Raw genomic sequence first — 26,313 nt, 5'->3', positions numbered from 1 at the left:
TCCCATGGATGTAATTTGCAAGGCCTGTCCCAGTGAGCGCAACCTGCAGGTCCTCCGAGCTGCTCGCAGCAAAGTCCAGCAGACTGCCAGGAGATGTGCTAACGACTACTGGCTCCAGCTCTGTTCCGAGATACAGATAGCAGCTGACACGGGCAACATCAAGGGGATGTATGATGGTATCAAGCAGGCCCTAGGTCCAACACAGAAGAAAATTGCCCCTCTGAAGTCTGCCACAGGCGAGGTCATCCAGGATTGGGCGCAGCAGATGGAACGCTGGGTGCAGCACTATTCTGAGCTATATTCCAGAGAAAATGTAGTCACCGAAGAAGCGCTGAACAACATTGAGTGCCTGCCTGTGCTGGAGGAGCTTGACAGTGAACCAACCCTAGAAGAACTTCACGTGGCCCTGGACTCCCTTGCCTTTGGCAAGGCACCTGGAAAAGACAGCATCCCTGCTGAAGTCCTAAAGTGCTGCAAAGATATCATTGTCACTGAGCTGCATGAAATCCTTTGTCTCTGCTGGAGAGAAGGTGGAGTTCCTCAAGACATGAGGGATGCAAACATCATCACGCTGTACAAGAACAAAGGCGACAGGGGTGACTGCAACAACTACCGCGGCATCTCTCTCCTTAGCGTTGTAGGAAAGTTGTTTGCCCGAGTTGCACTAAAGAGGCTCCAGGTACTTGCAGAGAGCATTTATCCAGAATCACAGTGCGGATTCCGAGCCAACAGGTCCACCACTGATATGGTATTCTCCCTTAGACAACTGCAGGAGAAATGCAGGGAACGACAGCTACTCTTTATAGCCTTCATAGATCTCACGAAGGCTTTCGACCTGGTCAGCAAGGATGGCCTCTTCAAGATTCTCCCCAAGATTGGATGTCCACCCAGGCTCCTCAGCATCATCCGATCCTTCCACAAGGACATGAAGGGCACTGTTGTCTTTGATGGCTCCACATCAGACCCCTTTGACATCCGAAGCGGAGTGAAGCAGGGCTGTGTTCTTGCACCAACCTTGTTTGGGATCTTCTTCGCTGTCCTGCTGAAGCAGGCCTTTGGAACTACAACAGAAGGCATCTATCTCCGGACCAGATCAGATGGAAAGCTCTTCAACCTCTCCAGACTGAGAGCAAAGTCCAAAGTCCAGCTGAAATGTCTGCGTGACTTCCTCTTTGCCGACGATGCAGCTATCACTACCCACTCTGCCAAAGATCTCCAGCAGCTCATGGATTGTTTTAGCAAGGCCTGCCAAGATTTTGGACTGACAATCAGCCTGAAGAAAACACAGATCATGGTTCAGGATGTGGACTCACCTCCCTGCATTACAATCTCTGCACATGAACTGGAGGTTGTCCATGACTTTGTGTACCTTGGCTCAACTATCTCCGACACTCTTTCTCTCGATACCGAGCTAAACAAACGCATCGGCAAAGCAGCTACCACGTTTTCCAGACTCACAAAGAGAGTCTGCTCCAACAACAAGAAGTTGACGGAACATACCAAGATCCAGGTCTACAGAGCTTGCGTCCTGAGTACACTTCTGTACTGCAGCGAGTCATGGACTCTTCACTCACAACAGGAGAGGAAACTGAATGCTTTCCACATGCGCTGCCTCCGACGTATTCTCGGCATCACCTGGCAGGACAAAGTTCCAAACAACACAGTCCTGGAACGTGCTGGAATCCCTAGCATGTATGCACTGCTGAAACAGAGACGCTTGCGTTGGCTCAGTCATGTCGTGAGAATGGATGATGGCCGGATCCCAAAGGATCTCCTCTATGGAGGACTCGTGCAAGGAAAGCATCCTACAGGTAGACCACAGCTGTGATACAAGGACATCTGCAAGAGGGATCTGAAGGCCTTAGGAGTGGACCTCAACAAGTGGGAAACCCTGGCCTCTGAGCGGCCCGCTTGGAGGCAGGCTGTGCAACATGGCCTTTCCCAGTTTGAAGAGACACTTGGCCAACAGTCTGAGGCTAAGAGGCAAAGAAGGAAGGCCCATAGCCAGGGAGACAGACCAGGGACAGACTGGACTTGCTCCCAGTGTGGAAGGGATTGTCACTCCCGAATCGGCCTTTTCAGCCACACTAGATGCTGTTCCAGAACCACCTTTCAGAGCGCGATACCATAGTCTTTCGAGACTGAACGTTGCCAACTAATTTGCAGATAGTTATGTTTCAGAAGCTCGAGTTCTCTATTAAAATAAGACCATTGTCTGTTCAATGCTAACAGTTTGCTTTCCAAACAATGAGACAGAACATGCTCATATAAGAAAAGCAGGTTTTAGTGAATAAATGCTTACATAAGATCAGAGTGTGTGTGTGTGGGGGGGGGGGAATATTAGAAACAGTAGAAACAAGCCATGCATTCCAATGCAATAATTCATCAGGCATGCTGGCTTAATGAAAACTGAGCACTGCCATGTTTTCCATATAGGTCAGTCCTATTTAAATATAGTATTAGATCCACTTGACTCTGATTTTAACAGCAACAGTTCTCAGAGGGACTAGAAGTGTGTCCGGGATGACCAGATGTCATTAACTGCAAAAGAGGACCTGTATTGTATTGGCAACCTTCAGTCTCGAAAGACTATGGTATCGCGCTCTGAAAGGTGGTTCTGGCACAGCGTCTAGTGTGGCTGAAAAGGCCAATCCGGGAGTGAACAAGGCAAGTTGCCTGCAACTTGCCCGCAAGTTGCCTGCAAAAGAGGACCATGCACCCCAAAATGTAGGGAATGCGAGAAAAATGTAGGACCAGACAAAATAAAAGCTGAGAACACTTGTATATTGATTTCATGGTTAATTTAACCATTATATTACTTATTATTAAATTTAAAACTTGGAATTTATTCATTCCAAGCAGGCTCTGCACTGCCTGCTCCCAGGGAAAAGGAGGACATTGAAGTTCTTTTCCAGGACACGAGGCTAACAAAGAGGACATGTCCTGGGAAAAGAGGAGATCTGGTCACCCTATGTCCCAGCCTTATGCTGCCCAGCTTCAGCTTGCAACTGTGTGCATAGTTATTTCTTCAGCATATACCCTGCTTTTCTCCCAAATGGGCACCCAAAGAAGCGATTAGTTCAGTATTGTCTACATCGCCCTCAGGGAGCCTCCAGTCTCCAATGAGCCTCTGGCCCTCCAGAGACTTGCTGGAAACCATGCTAGCCTGATGCAATTGCTCTCAGCATGACGGCTGACTGTTTGACCTCTTGCGTGAGCTGTGGGACGAGAGCTCCCTCCTCTGCTTGTTGTTTCACATCTGTGATGCAGTAGCAGCAGTGAAGGAAAGGTTGGCCTTGAGCTATTGCAAGACATTCATTCATATAAGTTCCATCTCTAATATATTTGTTTATGTAAATTTATTCAAATTTTAAATGTAAATTAATTCTTTTCTTTCCCTGCTCCCGACACAGTGTCAGGGAGATGATGTGGCCCTCCTGCCAAAAAGTTTGGACAGCCCTGGTCTACATAACTGGCAGTGGCTTTCAGGGCTATAGACAGGAGTCTCTTCCATTCTTACCAAGAGGTGACTGGGATATCTTCTGCATGCTAGAGTTCCTTCAATAGAACTGAATGAATCTGAAGCATTAAGTGAGCTGCTCTAACAGGGGAAGTGGAGCTCAAAACTGCAGGGACTGATTAGGGCTCATGGATCTCACACTAGGCAAGTTGGCCAAGTGCTGTTTTGCACTTTGCAACAGAAGCTGAGAAAACAGAACACTCATACTTCTACGTAATGCATGTAACGGCTCAAAGACAAACAGAAATGGTGGCTTCTTACACACAGTCAACCTCTCACTAATGAGCAAAACCAAGACTAAAGTACAGTTCAATGCCCCGATTATGCGATACAGTCTTGAAGAACAAGGCAAGTTGCCTGCAGGAAGGCAGCAGCAGGCCAAACTCCTGCTGTTTAATAAAAATGTCAAATGGTGGTGTAAGTGGGCTTGCTCTCCTTTTTTACTCTGACCACCTGCTGGAAAAGCAGCTTTGCTTACCATTTTGTTATCCAGGCTGTTGCTTGCCAATATAGTTTCATGCCCAGCAGAATTGTTTATCTTTTAAGTCACAGCATGGGGCAGATCCTGCTTCTTTTAAAACACTTCCCATGTATCCTACAATTGGACAAAATTCTTTCTTACAGAATCGTCTCAGGTTCTTCCTATTTTATTACTGTTGCCTGTTGAGCTGATTTCCAAACTGGTCCTGGGTCTCCATGCAGGTGCACATTTCTGTGTCTGATACATACAAAAAATGCTTCCTGAAAAGAGTTGCATGGGTGGATTCTCATTTGAGGAAACTCAGCTTGACAACCCTTGATGTGGGAATTGCAGTTAAGACTGCAGTCAAAGCCATGACTAGAAGTGGAAATGCATTATATGCCACCATCTATACTGCACAGACTTCAATGAGAGTATATGAGAACAATGTCATCTACATACAGATTGGAATGCAATCTACATTACACATTTGAAAGCTTGCTTGGCTGCACTTGAGCTATCAGGAATAGCAGTTATGAGATGTTGGGTTCACATCTCTCAATAATGGGAACAGCTGTGGGCCATGCTATGGCTCTTCCCCCTGTGAGTACGATTCCTTTCCAACAGCAGTTTCCAAATGGTGTGCCACTAAGGGCTTCAGGTGTGCCATAGAGCCAGAGAAGACAGCGGCAGCATGGGGCAAAGAGATGACTGCCTGGAGCCTTGCATGGCAGCCCAAGTATACAAGGTGGCCAGTGAAGGGGCCAGAAGTGGCCACTTTGCACCTCATGCTGCAGTATGCTTAGAAGAAGCAGCCAGAAGCTGCTGCTTTGAAGGTCATACTGCTGTGCTTGTAGAAGTAGAAGTGGCATTGCTAGGGCGTGCGGGCTGCACTGGGTGACAAGCACGGGGGGAGTGTGACATCACTACTCACCAAAAAATTTTAAATATTGGTATTTTTGAATAACACCATCATGTTATACGAGTTGATGTCTGGTCTGGTCTAGAGGGTAGAGCCTCCGTCTGCCTGAAGATAACATCCACAAGGTTGCCAGTTTGAGGCCACCGGCACCATGCGACCTTGAAGCAGCTGACAAGCTGAAGCCAAGTTATTTCCATCTGCTCTGAGCGTGGGAGGATGGAGGCCAGAATGTGAAGCCGGATCGGAATGAAACACCTGAATGTAGTGGTTCTTGAAAGAAAGAACCTTCTTTCAATTGTAAAAATCCCTATTTAATAAGGGATTTAAATAAAGCCTGCCTATGTAAACCGCCTTGAATAAAGTCTTGAATAAAGACCAAGAAAGGCGGTATATAAATACCTGTTGTTATTATTATTATTATTATTATTATTGATGTGTAATTCTATGTAGAATGCAATGAAACACAGCATTGAAATATCTCTATTCCAGTGTTTCGGGACCCACTAGGTGGGTTGCGAACTAATTTCAGGTGGTTCCCCATTTATTTCAAGATTTTATTTTTAATATATTAGACTTGATGCTACCATGGCTTGTGACTGCATTTGGGGAAATGTTACAGACCTTATAACCAGCTACTATGTATATTCTTTTAACAATGATAGTCAATTGGACTTACTCCTGGGTAAGTGTGGGTAGGATTGCAGCCTAGGATAGTTAAAAATTTTCCTACTTGATGATGTCACTTCTGGTCATGACATCACTTCTGGTGGGTCCTGACAGATTCTCATTCTAAAAAGTGGGTCCTGGTGCTAAATATGTGAGCAGCACTGCTTTATTCTATCAAAAGATATGCTGCGAGCCCTTTTGTCAATAGAGGAAGGAGAAACTCTTGCTAATGTTGCCCATTTTGTCAATACAGTTATGAGTTCTCGGAAAATGGAACCAAAAACAAACTAGCATATGGGGCATTTCTGACTATGAGGTTCCTCTCTTTGGGTGGGTATCATGTAATGGGTTGCTGCTTCTGCTGCAGCTTGACTAGTGGTCTTTACTAATTTCATCACAGATTCCGCTTGAGTTTAACACATCTCTTTTACTGTGATGTCTATGTTATATAATCCTGTTGTAAATGCTGGCTAATTGGATGTATATATTCACATGGATGTAGTGGCCTTATAATAACCTAAATGCTTCGAGAATGGTCACCACATATGTAAGTTATCCACCCATCACACTAATGTACTAGTGATGCCTCATGCTGCTATGCTTTGTGTTCTGTGCAGGATTGCAATGCTAGAGGGTCACAGTGTCTGCATTATGATGCAGACTCACTGTCTTTTTAATATGACTTACTGTCATATTAATATATATGAGTTTAATATAACTCACTGTCTTTTTAATATGACTGCTTGTATGCTAATAAAGGTTTCTATCTATCTATCAAAAGTTATAGCCAAAAACCAGCAGGTGCAGGGTGATGGTACATCACCCCATCCACAGCCCAAGGCTTTGCCCCACCCACTGCATGGGAGGAGGTCCATCATAGGGATGATGCACTGGTCTCCAGCACCAGGCTGGAAGCTGCTGCTTTGAGCCTCATGCTGGGCCTGAATGCTGTGCCTGGAAAGTACCTGCTTCCCATTCCTACTTTCCTCACCAGAAGCATTGCAGTTCTTATAGCTGCCAAGAGCAGAGTGCTGGTGTTCTGTGTGCACAGTGCATGTGAGTGAATCACATCCCTGAGAGGACCCCTGGTCTTATTAGGGATGGATAGATTTGCAGTTAAGAAACAGAAGTTAGATTATGACCATGAATCATTTAATGTAAATTAAAAGATTGTCATGTAATAATTGCATTAATTTATTAATGGCAATGTAATAATTTAATGTAATTTTAAAAACTGGTGGTATGCCTTGATGGTGTACCATGAGCTGGAAAAGGTTGACAATCCTGCTTTGAAAACTGGAAAGCTGATTGCGTGAGAAGCAGCCACAGCACATGCTTTTCCAATACAGTTTGGGGCTTCTCATGCGACCCACAAGGAAGGAGCAGTCCTGCACTATGAACGCAGCATGAGAAGAGGGCCTAACAGCCATTCTAAAAGAGCTAATCTGTGCATGCAGCAAAATGAGGTTGTAGAATTCTCAACACTTCAGACAGTAGGATAGGGAGCTCATTTTTTTAAATATACTCCCTTACATCATGGGTCCCTAAACTTTTAGGTCAGAGGGCCGCATCAAATATCTGGTGTGGTGTCGAGGGCTGGAAAAATAAATTTTAAATATAAAATTTAACTAAATACATTAGAAAGCCTCAGAAAGCCTAAGCCCTTCAGACACCTGCCCCCCCCCCAAAAAAAACACACTACTGCAGGGGTGCTCAAACTTTCAACTTTAGGGATGCTGGACCTTTAACAAGTGTATAGAAGAGAGAATTTCAGCAGGTGTAGCTTGTCATCTGTGGGATGACAAGTTGCACCTGCTGCAATTCTCTCTTCTATACACTTGTTAAAGGTCCAGCATCCCTAAAGTTGAAAGTTTGAGCACCCCTGCACTACTGGTTTTTCAGGAAAACCAGGAAGTTATGTTTTTAGGCCTTTAGAAAGCATTCCAAGGGGAGTCGCATGGCCTCCCTGGCCCTCAATACACCCTCCAGATGCAACTGGAGCACAGCTCTGGTCATATTCAGTTAAGCGGGCCAGAGGCTTGCAGGGTGACCAGAGGCTTGTCACGGGCCGCATCCGGGCCCTGGGCCAGGGTTTGAAGACCCTTGCCTTGCATGAAAAAGTTCCTTCAACTAAGACCAAACAAAAAAGGCTCTGACTGACTGACTAACTAAGGAGTCAGGTTCTACATTAGTCTGCTGCCCATTATGCTATTTTCAAGGAGTTCTTCACATAAAAGGCCCATTGAAAAAACACTAAGCACAACCTATAGCAGCCATTTTCAACCACTTTACCACGGGTGGTCTGCAGGTGTGCCACAGGAGTTCGGGGTCATTTATTAGTAGGGCCATTGGGGCATTTCAGCCTCCTACCAACAGAATGGTGTGCCTTGTCGATGATCAAAATACTGATGGTGTGCCCTGGTAATTTTAGCACCTTGTCAGTGTGCCACGAGATGAAAATCACTGGCCTACAGTCTGAAATGACATGAACACATTCTACCACCAGAGAACATTACCATTTTGGGCTGTGGTCCTATGCTTACTTACTTGGGAGTATATTCCACTGAGCTCAATAGCCCTTAGTTCTGAGTAGACATTATAGGATTGTGCTGCTAGTCTGCTGAATGTGCATGCCAAGTTATACAGAATGAGACAGTGAACTGATGCAATAGGATTCTGGGCTGTGCCATTTTAGACTGCATATGTACGTGTGCTGGGACTGGACAGCATTCAGACCTTCCGCAGAGCAGGGCTGTCATCAGAAGCTTCCTCCAAGAGTGGAAGCAGCATTCCACTCACACCCTTTGTATGAGAAGATGCCCCTTACAGACATGGAGGAAGCTTCCTCCACGAAGTCTCATGTTACAGTAGATCTAGATGCTGTTCAATTTAAAAATAAAAAATTCCCTCATGGAAAAAGCTCCCCTAATGCCTAATGAATGCCTAATGAATTAGCAGTAATCCTCTCCCCATGTTAATATAGTCATCTACCCATTGTGCAAGTTTGAATACATAAAGTGTTTTTTTACAAAGGGAAACATTCAAAAATATGTATACCCACCTACCTTTTTCCTGAAATATAGTCCAGAATCCTATAGCTCCAATCTACCAAAGAATTAACATGGGCATTAATGCATGTAGCAGAATAAGGTGAAGGGTTCTTAGGTGGTAGAAAGGACTGTACCACTTCAACTTGCAGGTTGTTTACATTTTCAATGCTTCTTTATGTGCAAACACCCCACAAGTAGAAAAGCAGCATAAGAGAAAGGAGTCTAGAGTCTTTCTTCCTGACATGCCTGCTAGGATGTGTGTTTAAGTTGCAAAATGTTTTGCATGTAAAGAAATATTCAAAAATGGAATTTCCTTACCTACAGACTAAAGTTAGAGCTAATTTCCCAGAGGCTAAAGTAATTTAGATTTTATTTACTCATCAGAATCTTGTGAATGCAGGTTGGACAACACTGGACTTGTGTTACAAGTCAGAGGGACAAACAATTGCTGTGTTCCAGGAATGCTGTAACTGTACGAGGAGGTCACACCGTCCTAACTGGATTGGCTCACAGAGATGGATACAGTTTCTGAAGTGTCGTGTTATGCCATGTCATACTAAATTAACTAAAGGCAGTTTGCTCCAGGGCCAGCTGATTCGCCTGTTTGTTGGTGCTCATGCAAATTAAAGGAAAACTGAGACATCCCTCCATGACTAACAGCCTGCCTTGCTGATCTGCTGTTCTTTCGATGGTGGTGCTGTGTTCTCATTACCACATTTGATTTAATTAGTGTACATGTAAGCTCTCTGCAAATATTGGAATACCCTTGCTTAAGGGGATGAGAGGGTAAAAAGAGCAAGCAGCAACTAGCTTATTAAGCAAACAAATCCTGCCTGCAGAATGCCAGATTGATTACCAGTGGCTCCAAGCCGCAATGTTATAGCACTAGACAACGTAATTCACCCAACTTTGTGTTCCTATGTATTGCAAAATTTGGAAGTCTACATTGGGCTTAAATTAGGAAGATTCTATTTAGCTGGCTATGACAGAGCATGATTCCACAATGTCCATTACAATGGCAACAAGCATCCTTCATTTGCATCTCTAATTTTAAGTTATGCTTCTGTTCCTTCTTTCCCTCAGGTTTTTGGACCCTCGGACGCAAATTACATGATCATTAGAACATAAGAAGAGCCCCACTGGATCTGGTCAAAGGCCCACCTAGTCCAGCTTCCTGTATCTCAGAGTGGCCCATAAGATGCCTCAGGGAGCACGCAAGACAAGATACCCATTATGGCTTCTAACCTATGATGGACTGTTCTAAAAAAAAAAAATCTGTCCAGTCGTTTTTAATCTCAACCAGGTGCCATCACCACATCTTATGGCAAAGAGTTCCAGGGATTAATTACACAATGGGTAAAGAAATATTTTCTTTTGTCTGTTTCAACTCTCCCAACAATGAGTTATACTGGATGTCCCCTGGTTCTGGTGTTGTGTGAGAGGGAAAAGACCATCCCTTTAGGACACAATCTTAACCCCTTATGTCAGTGCTTTCCAGCACTGAGGTAGCTCTAAGGTAAGGAAACAAACATTCCCTTACATCGAGGAGGCCTCCATGATTGACACCCAACTGCCAGGATGCAGCACAAGTCCCATTGGCACTGCTATGCCAGTGCTGGAAAGCACGGACATGGGGTTAGGATTGTGCCCTTAGTTACTCTATACATTTATGTGCTTGTACACGTAAATCTTATCCATTTCACCAGGATTTGCAAGTGGGTCCAAGTTTAAATCTTTTTTTTCCCTCAAAAGAGAAAAATTGTAAGCAGTTTCTGAATTTTCAAAATTTATAACTAGTTGAAAAGAAGAAATAAGATTCTGTTCAATTATAGACCATAATTAATTATAAACTGCTTTTTAAAAATATATATACACAGTACGTAATAGCTAAAAAAAATGGCAATTTAGGTTTTTGTTTTTTTACAGAAGCCTATGAGAGGAATTACTATTTAAAATCAGCATTACGCACTCATAAACTGGATATTGGCCTACAGTCATACGTGTTATATTGATTGGTTTAAAACAAGATATTTTACCTGATTGATCTGTCTGGAATTTCTCCATACTACTATATGTAGCACTATAATGTCTACTCCATCTTGAGGGAGTCAATATTATCCACACTGTACCCCAACTTTACTAAGGGCACTTCTCTCCGTTTTATTCATCATATTGACTTTGTTAAAAATTAAACCAGATCCTTCTGTGGAACTAATTCTTATGCAATGATAATTGAAAACAATTTCCTAATTTGCAACAAGCAGCAAATATAGGAAAATAGCATAAAGGAAAATCACATGACCATGGCCTAGTTCAATCTGACTGTGCCTATTTTAAGGGCCAGCTGCCCTTAGAGTTATATCAAACAAGACACCCTTTACTGAATACAGCAATACCAGAAAATGCTTCAGTTTAGGTGGGGGGGGGGAGTATAGTATACAGTAAAAATAGATTTAGAATTTGAAAAGCATCAGCTATCCAAAACAACCAGCACATGGAATAAAAGCTCAGAAATGTCAGTATCTTCAGACTTCTTGGACTGAAGGATTAGAAGCAACAGCCTCCTCTCTCATTAGCTTTTAACTGAAAGCTACCCTTGTTTTTAAACCTTGGCCACATTAAAGAGGGGGAGGTATTCATAGCTGCTGCCACTACTCTGCTGCTTCTTTCTTTCCTTCTCAAGATGACCCGTCACACTGAACCATTCATCCTCAAACAGCTCTTCTAGGCACACCTTGACTAAGCTGCTTCCTCCAAGAGAATAAAGGCAGCCATTTCCCATTCCCTCTGCATAGCCCTTATATCCTAGTACAGAGGTTCTCAAACTGGGACATCACATTGCCCCAGTCTGAGAAGTCTGGACTCTGGCCCCTTAAGGGGCAGGGGAAGGGAGGAGGCAGCAGGGATCGCACCGCTGCCAGGGACAGGTGGATGCTTTTTGGTTTTACTTCTGGTTTTACTGATCTGCAGCCAGTACTGGAGTCCTAAAGGGTCCGGGGAACCCTCCACAGAGCTCCTCACACTTGCAAATATCTAAAGACACAAAATGGGCACTTCTGGTTTTTATCATGAAACCAGAAGTGTCTAGTGTTAAAAATTTTTTTAGCTATTTGGAGGTGCAGGGAGCCCTGCAGAAGGCTACCTGGACCCCCCCCCAGACTCTGGTGCTGATCCCCTCTGATGGGGATCAGACTGCAGTAAACCTTATTCTGCTTTACTTACTGTCCCCAGAAATAAGCCAACAAAAAAAAGGAATGCTACCACTGGCCATGTCAAGTAGACTATTCCCCACTTTAAAGCTCTTTTGGATTAAGGAAGCAGTTTTTCCCCAGGCAGGGAAGGCAAGAAGCTTCTGTCTATCTCTGCCCAACATGTCTGATATGCTGCTCTAAAAATATTTAGAGATTTGAATCCTTCCCCCTAAACCTGAACTAGTTAACTGCTTTTTAGAAAAATAATTAAAGATATTTTTAAATGAGACGGGGTATCAGAGTCTAGCGAAGTGCTGTTCCAACTGCTTGATGAGTTGTTGCGTATCCACATGCCCTGGAAACGTTGCTTCAGATTTCTGAGCCGCTATGTAACTCCTTTGGAGATCTCCAACCTGCAAGAAAGGCATGCAGACTGAGAGACACACCAATGCTATCCTTGTTCTATTAGGTTTCCCCCATCTCACAAGTACCATATCCCAATATGAAGAATATGCTCTAGCCAAATTATGTGCCTTTAATACATGTTCTTTCCCAGGTAGAATCAGTCTAAATATATCTGAAAGGAATTTTCAATCAATACTATCTGAAAATGTTTACACTTTGATAAGATCACTCCCCAACTTTCTCAAAAGACAAGAGTTTGAGTTTTTGACCGCATTTTGCATTCAGCATTATTACACAAATGCACAGCCAATGGTTATTTAGTGGGTGCAGTCCAGCAACCACATCTGTCCCGCTGGTTTCAACAAGACAGTTTATCAAAGCAGTTCCCAAACTGTTGCATTGTGACCCACCAGGGGAACCAAAAGCAGGGCATTCCCTCTTAAGGGGAGTGACCCAGCTCCAATGTCAGTGACGGCGCCGCATCTACTGAGGGGCTTGTTTCTTACCTGGGAGGCAATGCTGGCCTCCTGCAAGGTCCTGGAGGCTTGCAGCCCCCTCCAATGTACTTCATGGCTGCTATAAATAGCGCTTATCTCCGATCAGCAGCAACCCCCATGTCTACCAAGGGGCTTGTTCCTGACCTGGGAGGGCAGCACTAGCCTCCTGCAGGGTCCTGGAGGCTTGCAGCCCCCTCTGATATTCACTGTGGCGAAAACCAGAACTGTGACCACTGCAATGCTATTGCTGCCCCTTCCCTGCCCATGCAATCAGTTAACTGGTTCCCAACTCTCCTGTAGGGGTTTGGGAACCACTGGTTTAACAAGTACTTAACTTTCCTCTTGAAAATCAATAGATTTAATACAGCTCAAGTCTGGCTGGACTGCCTCCAGCAAATGAATGTGTCATGAGAAACTTAAAGCAGACAGCAAAATATAAAAAGGTACAATTAAAACCCCACCACTACCCACATACGAACCCACTACTTGGAAGCTTGCGACTGCTTTCAGAATTGCAGGCAGGGGCTGTAACTCCCACTGGCCACACTTTAAAACCCACAGGTGCACTCATAGTAATTCATGCAGAACATGCCTTGATAATCCAGTGGGAGACTTTTTGCTTGCTACGCCTGGTTGGAGAAGATACAGAGGACAACGAAATAAAGTTATGTTACCTTATCAGACAGTACAGCAAAATTGAAGTGTGGCTCATACATATGAGGTGTCAATGAGGATGCTGTATTCAGAAACACTCTTGCCTAAATAACAAGAGAAAACAAAAATGGAGAGACTTATTAACTTGTGCGTTTGTATGGAGCAAGACACATAAGTATTTCTGTTGTGTGCCTTACTCCATATTGTTTTAACATTTTAGCTTCACATTGTTTTAACAAGTGGGAGCCACTATAATATTCTTCAGTATGAACAACAGTCACAAGTTAGAAACAGATATAGCAATAAGAGTTATTGAAAAAGTAGGAGTTTTATGAGAATTAGTAGGAAGAGACTGACTTCTGAATCAGACTGTAGTAACCAAATACAGCACTAAATTCATGTGCTCCTCCTTTCCCAATGAAAACCATCTCTGATCTACTCTCCTACTGGGTGTGTGCTTCTTGTGAAAAAACAATATTAATATCCTGCAACATTGACCAGTGCAACAGATCTGGTAGGAGCGCTGAACCTTTTACAAAGCACAGGCTTATTTAGATTTTCATCCTGCCCGATCCCAAGCTCCAAGGTAAAAAAGAGAGCAAGAGAGAGAGATACAATATCTCTGATGCCTCACATTTTTATAAGGAATAGGGAGATGAGGCAAGGAATTCTTACAATATTAACTCTACCTCCCTACTCTAAATTACCACCTTTTAATGCCCTGAAAAATGCAGTCCCCTTCATTCAGCAAAACACATCTGTCATCTGTAATCACATCTGTCCCACTGATTTCAACAAGACAGTTTATTGGGTACTTCTCCCATCCCATGATGTCCCACCTATGCCTACTCTTCTTCCTCTCCACAGACTGAACCCCCTCTCCCCATTTTAAATCACCCCACCTTAAGACCTGAATCACCTTCTTTAAGAGTCATGACTTGCTACCTATTTTCAATACCCTAAATCTCACCTTGAGAAGCCTCTGCTACCCCAAACCAATAGCACCTAACCTCACCACAAGATGTGAAGCTGTTCCTGGCCATTCCATCTTTCACTAATCTGTAACTTACTAAAGAAAGCCTATCCCACTAACCATGTAATATTTATCTTATTCCTATACTGCCTTATTCTCACACATTCAAAGCGGTTTACAGATTTAAATACTGTTGTAAATACAGAAATGTTTCCAAACATTTGGGAAGGGAGGAATTATTGAAAGTAATTATATACATGCAAGCAAATAAAGGAACCCATTCTGAAACAGAGCAGCCTTTTAAAAAAAAATTAAAATTCTGAGCTGGGAAACATGCAAATGGAAATGCATCTTATATTGTGCATTCTGCTCTCTGTTCACCCTGCAGCTTTGTTCTTGCAAGATGGCTAGGGATTAGAATTTACAAGTGCTCCGTTCTTTGAAGTGCTTGGAGAGCAGAATTCTTGGTGCTCCCTGGAGGCTTAGAAAAAATGGATTGTCACAGCAAGACCTGAAGGATGACAAGATATGCATATATGCAGCTTTACACCCAATTCATTTATCATGTTCATTGCCCAGCCTAAGCCTAAGAATTAGGGTAGTTAAGACCAGGATAGTTCTGCTTTTGAGAAGCCAGTAGCAAGATTAAAAAAAAAAAATCCTTAATAAAAAGAGCCTCTCTAGCATCTTTCTTCTCAGCCCCCCTAGCACTCTTTTGAATCAGTGGAGTTATTCTGGAACCTTTGGTTTGGAAATTATTTTCTACATGTTGCTCAGACTATATGATAAAAAAAGAAACAGTGGTTTATACTATCGTCAGACTTCAGTTTGGGGAAATGATAGCCATCCAAAACAGGCCCATTCGTGGGACTGCAAAATTTTAGAGAGGTTTTGACATCTATTTGCTATTCTGGGAAATGCACCTGCTCTAGCGTCTTGCAGCAGCAAGAAAATGCACCCAAGCTGACAGTTGGCACCTGGACTACATGAAAATCTCTTTGGGCCCAATCCTATCCAACTTTCCAGCACTGTGGCAGTCATGCCAAAAGGGCATGCACTGCAACCTGTGGTCGAGGGACAGTCACAGAGGCCTCCTCAAGGTAAGGGAATGCTTGTTTGCTTGAGGCTGCATTGGTGCTGGAAAGTTGGATAGGATGGCGCCCTTAGAATATTTATGCCTGACACTAACTTGGAGGATCTTTCCCACTGTGAGGGGGGTATCTGGGGGATGAGCGGGAAAGGAAGATTAATGCTCACCAAGCTCAACCTCAGGAAGCAAACAGGCTCTCCAGCCACCATAACATAAAATTTACATGTAATTGAAAAAGAAGATTCAAATGGATGGGATAATTTTTTTTCAATTGCTTGCAGCAAGTCACTTCTGCTTTCACTGTTATTATACATTAAGACAGAAATGAAGCCTAAGTGTATGCCAATTGAATACAGTTTGAGAACTAACAGTGATCATCATCTGTCATAGCAGGGAACAGTGCAAAAGTACTTTTGAATGTTGCCATGGTAATTGCTAGAATATTTAAATAGTAGCCCTGAAAGCAACTTGCTGCTTAGAAACAGAGATTTAAATACAGATTTTATGGCACACTGCAGTTCATCTGCAGTGAAAATTCATATTCACTAAAGCATGTTCACTATTCATTTCAAAAGATTATTTAATCTTCATAGCAAACAAAAGTATAAGTCAGACACACTAATACCACCAATGTTTTCAAGAATGCTACTGGAGTAACTGTGACCCCCACAGAGCAGCAGCAGTGGAATACAGGTTTCTATTATCTTCCCTGCTTGGTGATTTATTTTCCAAGGAGGGAGCTAGGAGCCAGCAATGGTGTTGAATGCAACTGACTTTGGTAAAGAGGCCCCACCCACAGGGATTTTGCAACACTGACTTGTCTTGGTATCCACTTGGGGTGGGGGGGTTAGTTCCTCAGGACCTGCCACAAGAAATAGGTTGGTTGCCTCTTCAACCAGTCACAAGAGTGAGGATGACTCATCATTTTCAGACATTGTGGCTGGATCTCTGGTGAGAGAGAGTTCCTTTTCTGCCTTAAGCAGGTGGAATTTTTACCAGCCAATAGCAGTGTCCCTTGGATCCACCACTGCTCAGCTGTGAGACACTGGGAAGGATGCATGGAGTAGAGTGGATTATGAAGTTTTGCTTTCCAAGAGACTTCTGTATTTGCTGTGACTACCTGCTCTATAGGTAGGTTTTGTTCTGTGTTTATGTCTTGTTGTAAGTTAGAGTAGGAAAGAACGTGTTTATACAGAGAAGTAGGATTTGTCTGGGCACTGCTATTCTGAGGACAGAAAGGTGTGGTAGAAAGAAGAAGGAAAGTGAGGTCAGATATTTAAGGACTATTTCTCCTTCTATTCTCTAGGTTCTGGGTGATCAGGGTTGTAATCTTTTGGGACTAGAGATTCTGCTTAAAAAAACTTTTTTTTTTAACTCTTTCCACAATACTAGCCCCTTTGAAGAGTTATATAGGCATCTAAGGCTGCAATCTTATGCACACTTTCCTGGCAGTAAGTCCTACTGAATACAGTGAGAATTACTTCTGAGTAAATATGCATAAGACTATGTTGTAAGAATGTGAAATAGTTTCCTTACTGATGGTCTTGACTGTCTGTATTTCTGCTTATGTATTTACAGAAATAATCATTGGGGACATTTAGGGTGCAATCCTAAATGGGAGAAGGGCTGGAGCAAGTCCCTAGCACCAGCCCAGGAGTGTGGCAAACATTTAAGCAAGTTTACGTCTTCTTGGGTGTCAGCCAGGCTGGCAGAAGGAAGTGCGCTGGCCTGCGAAGGCTGCATCTAGCCTCCATAGCGACAGAGGAAAGTAAGTCTACACTGGCCAAGCTTGGCCAGCATGGAGGTCTGGGGGTGTGTGGGGAGGAGGCATTTTGGGGAGGAGGTGGGTGTGCCAGTGGGTGGGCAGTGGGAGAGGGGATGGGGCCAGATCCTGACCCCATTTCCAGGCAGCCTGGCACAGCTCCGGGCTGCCTGGATCTGCGCACCACTTCAGATCTGCGCCATCTAAGTAGACCCATTGGGGCTGCAGCGGTTCTCCCTGGGGTAAAGAGATTCCCCTTGCCCTGGGCTTAGCCACTTTGGAGCCCAACCTCATGTTTTATACAGGGCAGGCCTGCCGGCCTCCCGTTCCAGTGCAATTTAGGATTGAGCTGTCCGAGGAGCACAGAAATTACTATGCCTGTTCTGAATCATGTGGTTATATTCTAGTAAGAATTCCCAAAGCCTTTATATCTCAAACAGCATATTCTACAATGATGCCGCAAACCTGTGCTTGTTTTCAATCAGTAGCATGCATGGGTACTTGTTTAGAACATGAACTGCTGGTGCAGGGCAGGAAATCTAAAGCTAGCCTATCATGTCATAGATAAATACTGATGTTCTAATTTTATAGACACTCTTACCTTGGAGTAAATCTCATTGCTCTTAGGACCTGTTTCTGAGTAGAACTATTTAGGATCACACTGCTAACCACTTACTCAAGTTACTGAGCCCTTCACTTAACTCATGTAACAGCTTCCCTAAATCAATATATAAGTTCAAACTTTCCTTTAGCATACCAACCTGTTCAAGATGAGCTTTTTGCATCTCTAGCACAGCCAGATTATTGAAAGCTTCTGCATGATCATTGTTGTTGGCTAAGGTCAGTCTGAAACACTGGTAAGCCAAGTTTGTGTCCCCAATTCCCTTAGGAATAAAAGTTAAGAATGAGTCACACTATTTCTAGCGAAGCGCCAACATTGCATGGGGAGGCAGATTTGCAGATAACTGAATCAGTGGATAATGGATCTGCAGATACAGGGGTCCACCTGTACAGGTGTGCGCCACTTTGCGATGCTCCGGCTTACACTGGGATCGCATAGTCGATGACCATGTGTGGTCATGTGATCATTGGGGGCACACACAACACTCTGAAAGTGAGGGGAGCCTCCGGAGGGTTGTTTGAGCCTCCCAGAGGCAGTGTATGTCTGTGCGCTGCCTCTGCAAGGCTCAGACTGAGGAAAAATATGTCAGTCTGAGCTCCGCAGAGGCAGCGAGCGAAGCTTAAAAGGTTACCAAAAGAGTGACACTGACTATGAACAAATGTTCATAGCTCACAGGGCATGTGCATTTTCTAGCAGCAAGTGGCTGATATGCTGTAGTGTCACAGCAGAGGAGGACAGGCCAGTGGGTCAAGGCCCCTCTGGCTGCCATTGGCTTAGCTCCTCAAGGTCACAGAAAGGTTGGTCAGCTTAAGGCTGAGCAGCTGAATGGTAAGGGAGGCCAGGGAGACTTTAGAATTTGAATTCTTAGGCCTAAGCTGAACAACTTTTGCTCATTTTATTTATATACATCTCCTACAGGTCACAGGCTTTCAAATGGCACCATGCTGGTAGAAATTAGAGTAATCTTAGAACCCAAAAATGAAGAAGGAAAGCACAATATTTAGCTTTCTGTTGGGTTCAATCAATGACTGCTAATCTGTTAAGTACACAGATAATTTAAAAAATCCTACAACAAAATTTAACTCAACATATTTACACCATACTTTCCCCTCAAGCAGACATACTCAATTTAGCAATCAATATAAAAATCTCAATGCAAAACAAAACAAAAAGGTAACTGCTAATCTTTTTTTTTTTTTAAGAGTGACTTTTTCATAGCATTATGCTGCATTAAACCGAATCAGAGTGCGGGCTGAATCCAAGAGACTGTTAATGCCAGATCTCACACTGGCAACGTTTTGAGACAATTAGTCTCTTTAAGCCATGTGCAGAGTCCTTTCACCTTGCGATTGAAGAATTCCACTTATCCACTTAAATATACTTGGCACTGGGGCAAAAGCTTCTTAGTGAAAGAATTCAGGCCGGCTGGAGCTCTGTTACATTTTTTTTAGTTAAAAGCAAGTTTCCACTGAGATTTTCCTGAAAGACGAGTCACGTGCATTGGATGTGCACAAGAATGTCTTGTGTCTTTTCAAAAGTAGGTCTGTATCCTCCACCAAACCAGATATTGAGCTCTGCTTTTTATCTTGCAAGTATAATATAGTATATATTCTTCAGGACTTGCAGCTATTTGAAAAGCCTCCCAAGCGAACATGTCGACAGTGTTTCATCATTTCTGCATCTTAACAAATTGTGTTCTTACCACTGCAACATGTCCCAAGTTATACCAAACATCTGCGGACTCCTCTTCATTTTCAGCCAGAGAAAGTGCACGTTCAAAGGAGCTAAGGATCATGTCATACTGCTGAGCATAGAAGCAACAGAGGCCCAGGTTGTTAAAGAGCTGGCAGTTATAAACACCCATTTGAAGGAGCCGCCTAGTCCAAGAGAAAGTTTATTATTAACTTATGACATGGCCTGTGAAAGTCACTTCTGCTACTCAAGTATGGCCCAGTTCAGATGCAATGTGGGACCATAGTTTCATCCAGCTGGTGCAGAACGCTGCTACCAGGTTGCTAGTGGGGGCCTCCTTGACCAAGTACATCACTCCAATTGTTTTGTGTTGATTGGCTCACCATTTGCTTCCAGGTACAATTCAAGGTGCTGATTGTTTCCCTAAATCAGGGGTGTCAAACTCATTTCATACAGTGGGCCAAATAGCATTCATGGCACTTGCCGCGAGCCCAGAAGTGATGTCATTAAGCAGGAAATGATATCATTAAGCAGGTGGACCAAATATAAGCACTTTTTTCTTATTTAGGAGCTCATTAGCTGCAAGTGACAGAAGAGAAAATATGCAAACCTTGATCATATTTTCAAGATATGGGACAGCCCAATTAACATGCAGGCCAACCTTTCAGCAGTGCTGCTTCAGCTGAGACATCACTTTGCAGCTTAGCAGCTGAGAGGTACTCTGCAAAGTGAGGCTTCAGCAGAAGTGGCGCTGCAGAAAGTGCAATGCTAGGAGAGCTCAGTTATCAGATGGACCACCCTTTCAGCAGTGCCTCTTCTGTCAATGCATCACTTTAGAGCGCAACAGCTGAAAGAGATGCTTGGTGAGTCCAATTATCATGGGGGTGAGATAAAGAGCATTCGTAAGCCATATCCAGACTGTGGGCCTTATGCTTGACAGCCCTGTCTTAAATGGTTCAGACCCTTAATATCTCAAGGACCACCCCTCTCCATGCAATTCTATGTGCACATTAAGACTACCAGGAGAAGCTCTGGGTTCATTTGATGTGCTTGCTGGATCAGGTGTTTTTAGTGGCAGTCTCAAGGCTCTGGAATTCCACCCCCTACCCAGGAGGTTTGTATTGCCTCGTCCCCAAGGCCTTCAGATGGGCTTTAAAAACTCACTTGTTCTTTCAGGCTTTTGGCAGTATGTCCTAACAGCACACTAATACAGAGCTCCCTGTTGTGATTATGATTTGAATATTGTCTCTTCAATGTTTTCTTTTTATGTTTTTTAATATATTGATTTTAGTGTGAGTCACTTTGGACACCCATAAACTTAAACAACAACAAAACACAACAGAACAAAAACAAGAGGGACCAGCAATTAAATACTGCATCTCCTGAGCCCTAATGCCTAATTGACTCAAGGAGATCAATCTCCTCTCCCTAGCACCCCACCCCTATGTTCTCCTGTGGTTTTCTCCAACCAGCACCAACCTTCCATGGCTACTGGGTGGATACCGAGCATGTTCAGTCCATATAAGGCTATTTTGGATGCTTTTCTTCCCCCTTTTCCTTTTCTTTTAATTTACAAACATACATGCTTCCGTTTACCCAGGAAATCCTCCAAGCATGTAGAAACCACTGCTATTTCGGTGCGCGGCCCTGTTTCATGAACAAACTGGCAGGTGCTCAACCACCTCAGCTTGCTTTTAGAATATATATAAATGAAAAAAAAATGTTGCTGTCCTCATGTGGACTCTGTGAATGCAAACAGATCCTTACCTGTAAAACCGCAATGCTATCTCAGGCTGGTCAGAATAAAAGTGATTACTTCCAATGCACGCAATGGCTTCCACGTGTGTATTGTCTTGTTTTAAGACATCTTTATAGTATTCGGCAGCTGCAGAAATGTTGTTCATTTCCTGTACACAATTTAAAAAATTTTAAATTAGAAAAGCATGTTTTTAATTATGCAGAACTGCAGACTCTGAACGTCATAATTTGCAGAAATCATACAGGACACAGATGAACCATTACAGAACTGACAATCAAATAAAGATCAATTACACAATTTTATTCAACACTAGGCTGTACAACAGACTTACGTGCCATTTTGTTACTTCCTCCACCCACATGTCTATTGCCAAAGAACAAATATACTGGAGAGGATGTGCATACGTATTAGTGGAATATAATTATGAAAACGCCATTGTAAGGTGTTTTCTTCAAGCCTGTTCACAGTACATAGCCATGTGTCCTTGGGTTTCACTTGCTATTTATAGATTGCCATAGTGTAAATAGAACTATATAATAGCATCAATTTCCTGTAGCATGGAAACACTCTTTTCTGATTGTTTCCTAATCTCCTCGTATCAATCAAGCGCCAAAGCTTTTCAAAGGGCTGTTTAAAAGGCTCTGGTTCAGAGTCCCAAAGGAAAAGGTCTCAAAGACAGAATGGGTGTTTCTTAGCAGCACCAGCTCCTCCCCACATCCTCATGGTCGCAACTTCTGCTATGAGAAGTTCTTTCAACAGAAAAAGTGGAATAAAATGGCATTATGTGAAATGCTCATGATATATCATGACAATTGCAAATTATATGCTAAAAAAGTATTTCAGCATTCACATTCTATAGGAAGTTGTTAAAATGACTTTTTCCTTGTGTTAAAATACTAATGCAAACAAGATTTCAATGCCTGAAAAAGTATAAGTGCAAGCCTGTACAGTACATGATGACTGTGTGCAACCTCCGTGTTTTATAGGTAGCCTGTCTCTGAATGCCAGGTGCAACAGGATGCAGGTATCTTGTAATCATATGTGTACCTAGAAGCATCTGGTGGATCACTGGGAAATACAGGAAGCTGGACTAGGTTGGCCCTTGGCCTGATCCAGCAGGGCTCTTCTGATTAGAACATACACTGTGAATTCAGCATTAAAGAGCTTTTAGTTAAAAAAAGAGATGCTATGTGTTACACCTGTTTACCACACATTATTATTTAACATTTGCATAGTTATGCAAATAGTTATGCAAATGCTATCGCACTATGCTATCCTTTATCACAGATGAATGGATTGAGGCTAAAGGGGAGTGGCTTACCTAAGTGTGTTCATGGCAGAGGGGAGATTCGAACCAGAGAGATTCCAATTTGTAGCTCAGTCTCTTAGTCTGCAATCTTATACACACTTCCCTGAATACAATGGGACTTACTTCCAAAAAGACATGCATAGGATTGTGCAGTTAGTCTGTACCCTGCACTTTCTTTACTGAGCCCACGACAGCATATACAGATATGGAGATAAGGATAAAATGTTACCACATTTTATCTTCATAACAAGCCCTAAGGTTATGCTGGGAGAACACACTGGAGTTTCATGACTGACACAGAATTTGATCCCAAGTCTTCCCAGCCACCCTAACCAAAGGTTACCCAACTTTTAATGATTCTGTGAAATGGTCCTCCCGACATTAAAAAAATTTTTTTGGCAGGTTTACAGATTCTTAGGTTGAAGTTTGTTATAAAGCTGGTGATGAACTACATTTTGAAGCTAGTGACTTGCTTTTTGGTTTCATCATTCTCTGGTCAGTTTGTTTGTGGAACTGCAGTTTTTCAACATTGCAATTTGGGAATTTTTAATGTATTCGATTTTCTGTCTTGTAAGCTACTCAAAGTATGTGGCAAAGCAACCCACATGATGACTTAAATACCATTTTGTAATGCTTCACCAAAAGCAAACTGTTACTTAATCTCTGAAGTATTTATGCTGCTAAGTAATTCTTGCTGATTTAATGAATTCCCAAATTACTCCCAATACTAACAGTCGGCACCCATCTGCAAAGTGTCCCAAGGGTTAATCCTGTGGCTCTTTGAGAGCACAACAAATGCCTGAAAAGACAAGAGGACCACATGCTCAACATCTGGTCATGCTTCCTTAAGTGAATGTGGGCTTCTCTTTGAGATTGTTCTAGGAAATGCTACTGCAGCAGAACAAATAAGCCTTGGTAAACATCTGGGCTTGATTTCTCTTTTTTCTGCTTCTGCAGCATCATCTAATTTGCATCCATAAATGCTAGAAATCTATGCAGTGAATTTTTGAGGCCATGAACAGACGTAATGAATATTGATCCTCTCTTTGCATAATAAGAGTGTTAATTTGGTTCACCTACCTCATGGATTCTGGCAATGCCACAAAGGAGAGATACTTCTCCAGGAAACCGATCTAATCCTTGCTTGAAAACATTTAAAGCAGTCAGAGGCTGATCCAAGCGCAAATACACCTGAGCAAATAAATGGCAGGTGAGTCTGTGTCAATACCCAAAGATCTTTGAAAAAATCTGTCAAGCAAGCTGCAGTGAACGTATTACATATGCCTACATATAAGGATGAATTAAAAATAATATGCAAAGGTTGTGCCTTGGCCTCTTCATACCTTCCAGGACAGAACTGCCTTGAATAAAGTCTAAGGAGAAATCTGAGGACCAAGAAAGGCGGTATAGAAATACCTGTATTATAACTCTCTTGTATGCCAGAAAGCCACAGCTGCATTCAAACGGTGAACTACATACTAGGAACACACACTACACAGAAACTTGAGACTGCCGCTACAGAGGTTAAGTTCTCCCCACTTCCTCCATAATGTTTAGTACAACCAATCCTGAGCCCTTCAGTCATTACTAGGAATGTTACCAAAATTCATAATGACCTGGCTCAGAATACAGATTTGCCTAGGTTGCAAATGCTTAGAAGCATTACCAATCAAAGAAACTGAAATTAAAAATGAAATTCTCTACACAGAAATTATCATTTAATTTGGGTATGTTTAGTCAGTCACTAGTGATTGGTTTGTTCTCCATAGCTCATTAACTAAATTAGAAATGAGTCAGGATACTTAGCCAAAAAATTGGGAAATGGGTTGGCTTGCTTCCGAGTCAAATAAAATTCAGCCCCCAAATCCCTGCCCTCAATTACTGACTGCAACAGACAACTTTAGAGTTCATGAAACAACTTGCAGGTGAACTGCAATCTCCATAAGCTGAAGACCCTCAAGAAAACCACCAAGCCGTATGTGCAATACTGAATTCATTTCTTCAGTCTGACCAGTCTTGTTTGCATAGCACTACTATACTTCAGGAGCAAAACCCACTGCGATCACTCATAATAGTGAAGTAACATGATGAATAATGTAATGCTGACATAGCTTGGAGAACAACAGAAACCCAGCTGCCAGTGGTGTCTCTATTACACATAGTAGATAATACAGTGTGGCACTTTAACAGTAGAAAAATGTATTATTATTAAGACTTCAACAGTAAATCCTTTTTATATGCCATTATGGTATTTTGCCCTGAAAAAAATGACAGTCTGCCTTGAAAAGACACAACAGGATCACTTCAAATGACACCATCAGCTAGAATTAAGTAATATACAGAAAACAAGTTTCTTCATAAAGACTCCTAGAAATAAAAACACCTAGATCAGTGTGATCAATTTGCTGCCTGGTTTCTAGTGCCTCCTATACTGACAAGAAGTAATGGCTTCCTGGAAAGATGGCATATCTGAGATTGGTTAAAGTTGGAGGTGTTTCTTTTAATGCTGAGTTAGGCTCTGACCATATTCAAGTGCATTACAAAATAAAGGCACCTGGAAAAGACAGCATCCCTGCTGAAGTCCTAAAGTGCTGCAAAGAGATCATCGTCACTGAGCTGCATGAAATCCTTTGTCTCTGCTGGAGAGAAGGTGGAGTGCCTCAAGACATGAGGGATGCAAACATCATCACGCTGTACAAGAACAAAGGCGACAGGGGTGACTGCAATAACTACCGTGGCATCTCTCTCCTTAGCGTTGTAGGAAAGTTGTTTGCCCGAGTTGCACTAAAGAGGCTCCAGGTACTTGCAGAGAGCGTTTATTCAGAATCGCGGTGTGGATTCCGAGCCAACAGGTCCACCACTGATATGGTATTCTCCCTTAGACAACTGCAGGAGAAATGCAGGGAACAGCGACAGCCTTCATAGCCTTCATAGATCTCACGAAGGCCTTCAACCTGGTCAGTAGGGATGGCCTCTTCAAGATTCTCCCCAAGATTGGATGTCCACCCAGGCTCCTCAGCATCATCCAATCCTTCCACAAGGACATGAAGGGCACTGTTGTCTTCGATGGCTCCACATCAGACCCCTTTGACATCCGAAGCAGGGCTGTGTTCTTGCACCAACCTTGCTTGGGATTTTCTTCGCTGTCCTGCTGAAGCATGCCTTTGGAACCGCAACAGAAGGCATCTATCTCCGGACCAGATCAGATGGAAAGCTCTTCAACCTCTCCAGACCGAGAGCGATCCCAAAGGATCTCCTCTATGGAGAACTCGTGCAAGGAAAGCACCCTACAGGTAGACCACAGCTGCGATACAAGGACATCTGCAAGAGGGATCTGAAGGCCTTAGGAGTGGACCTCGACAAGTGGGAAACTCTGGCCTCTGAGCGGCCCGCTTGGAGGCAGGCTGTGCAGCATGGCCTTTCCCAGTTTGAAGAGACACTTGGCCAACAGTCTGAGGCTAAGAAGCAAAGAAGGAAGGCCCATAGCCAGGGAGACAGACCAGGGACAGACTGCACTTGCTCCCGTTGTGGAAGGGATTGTCACTCCCGAATTGGCCTTTTCAGCCACACTAGACAATGTTCCAAAACCACCTTTCAGAGCGCGATACCATAGTCTCTCGAGACTGAAGGTTGCCAACAACAACAAAATAAAGAAGGTCAGTTTTAGTAGTTTGACTGAAACAACAGACCCCTCACTACTGATGTTTGGGATGTTAGTGTTGTATTGTAACCACCGAAACA

At 43.1% G+C, this 26,313-nt stretch overlaps 1 protein-coding gene across 1 annotated transcript in view; it reads right to left on the bottom strand.

Annotated features, from left to right (window-relative positions):
• Window positions 1-8,530: 8,530 nt before the first annotated feature.
• The window catches only part of TTC8 (tetratricopeptide repeat domain 8), a 52,030-nt gene continuing 34,247 nt past the window's right edge, over window positions 8,531-26,313 (bottom strand). The window contains exons 9-14 of the mRNA XM_066628272.1: window positions 23,653-23,763; window positions 21,272-21,411; window positions 19,515-19,689; window positions 17,952-18,074; window positions 13,386-13,469; window positions 8,531-12,222 (exon numbers count right to left, since the gene is read on the bottom strand). Coding sequence (XP_066484369.1) covers window positions 12,106-12,222; window positions 13,386-13,469; window positions 17,952-18,074; window positions 19,515-19,689; window positions 21,272-21,411; window positions 23,653-23,763 — 750 coding nt within the window. The 3' untranslated portion in view covers window positions 8,531-12,105. The remainder of the gene's footprint in view (window positions 12,223-13,385; window positions 13,470-17,951; window positions 18,075-19,514; window positions 19,690-21,271; window positions 21,412-23,652; window positions 23,764-26,313) is intronic.

Source organism: Tiliqua scincoides, chromosome 1, assembly GCF_035046505.1.
Source record: "Tiliqua scincoides isolate rTilSci1 chromosome 1, rTilSci1.hap2, whole genome shotgun sequence".
NCBI lineage: Eukaryota > Metazoa > Chordata > Lepidosauria > Squamata > Scincidae > Tiliqua > Tiliqua scincoides.
The sequence above is the reverse complement of the archived record's forward strand: the minus strand, read 5'-3'. Positions and strand labels throughout refer to the sequence as shown.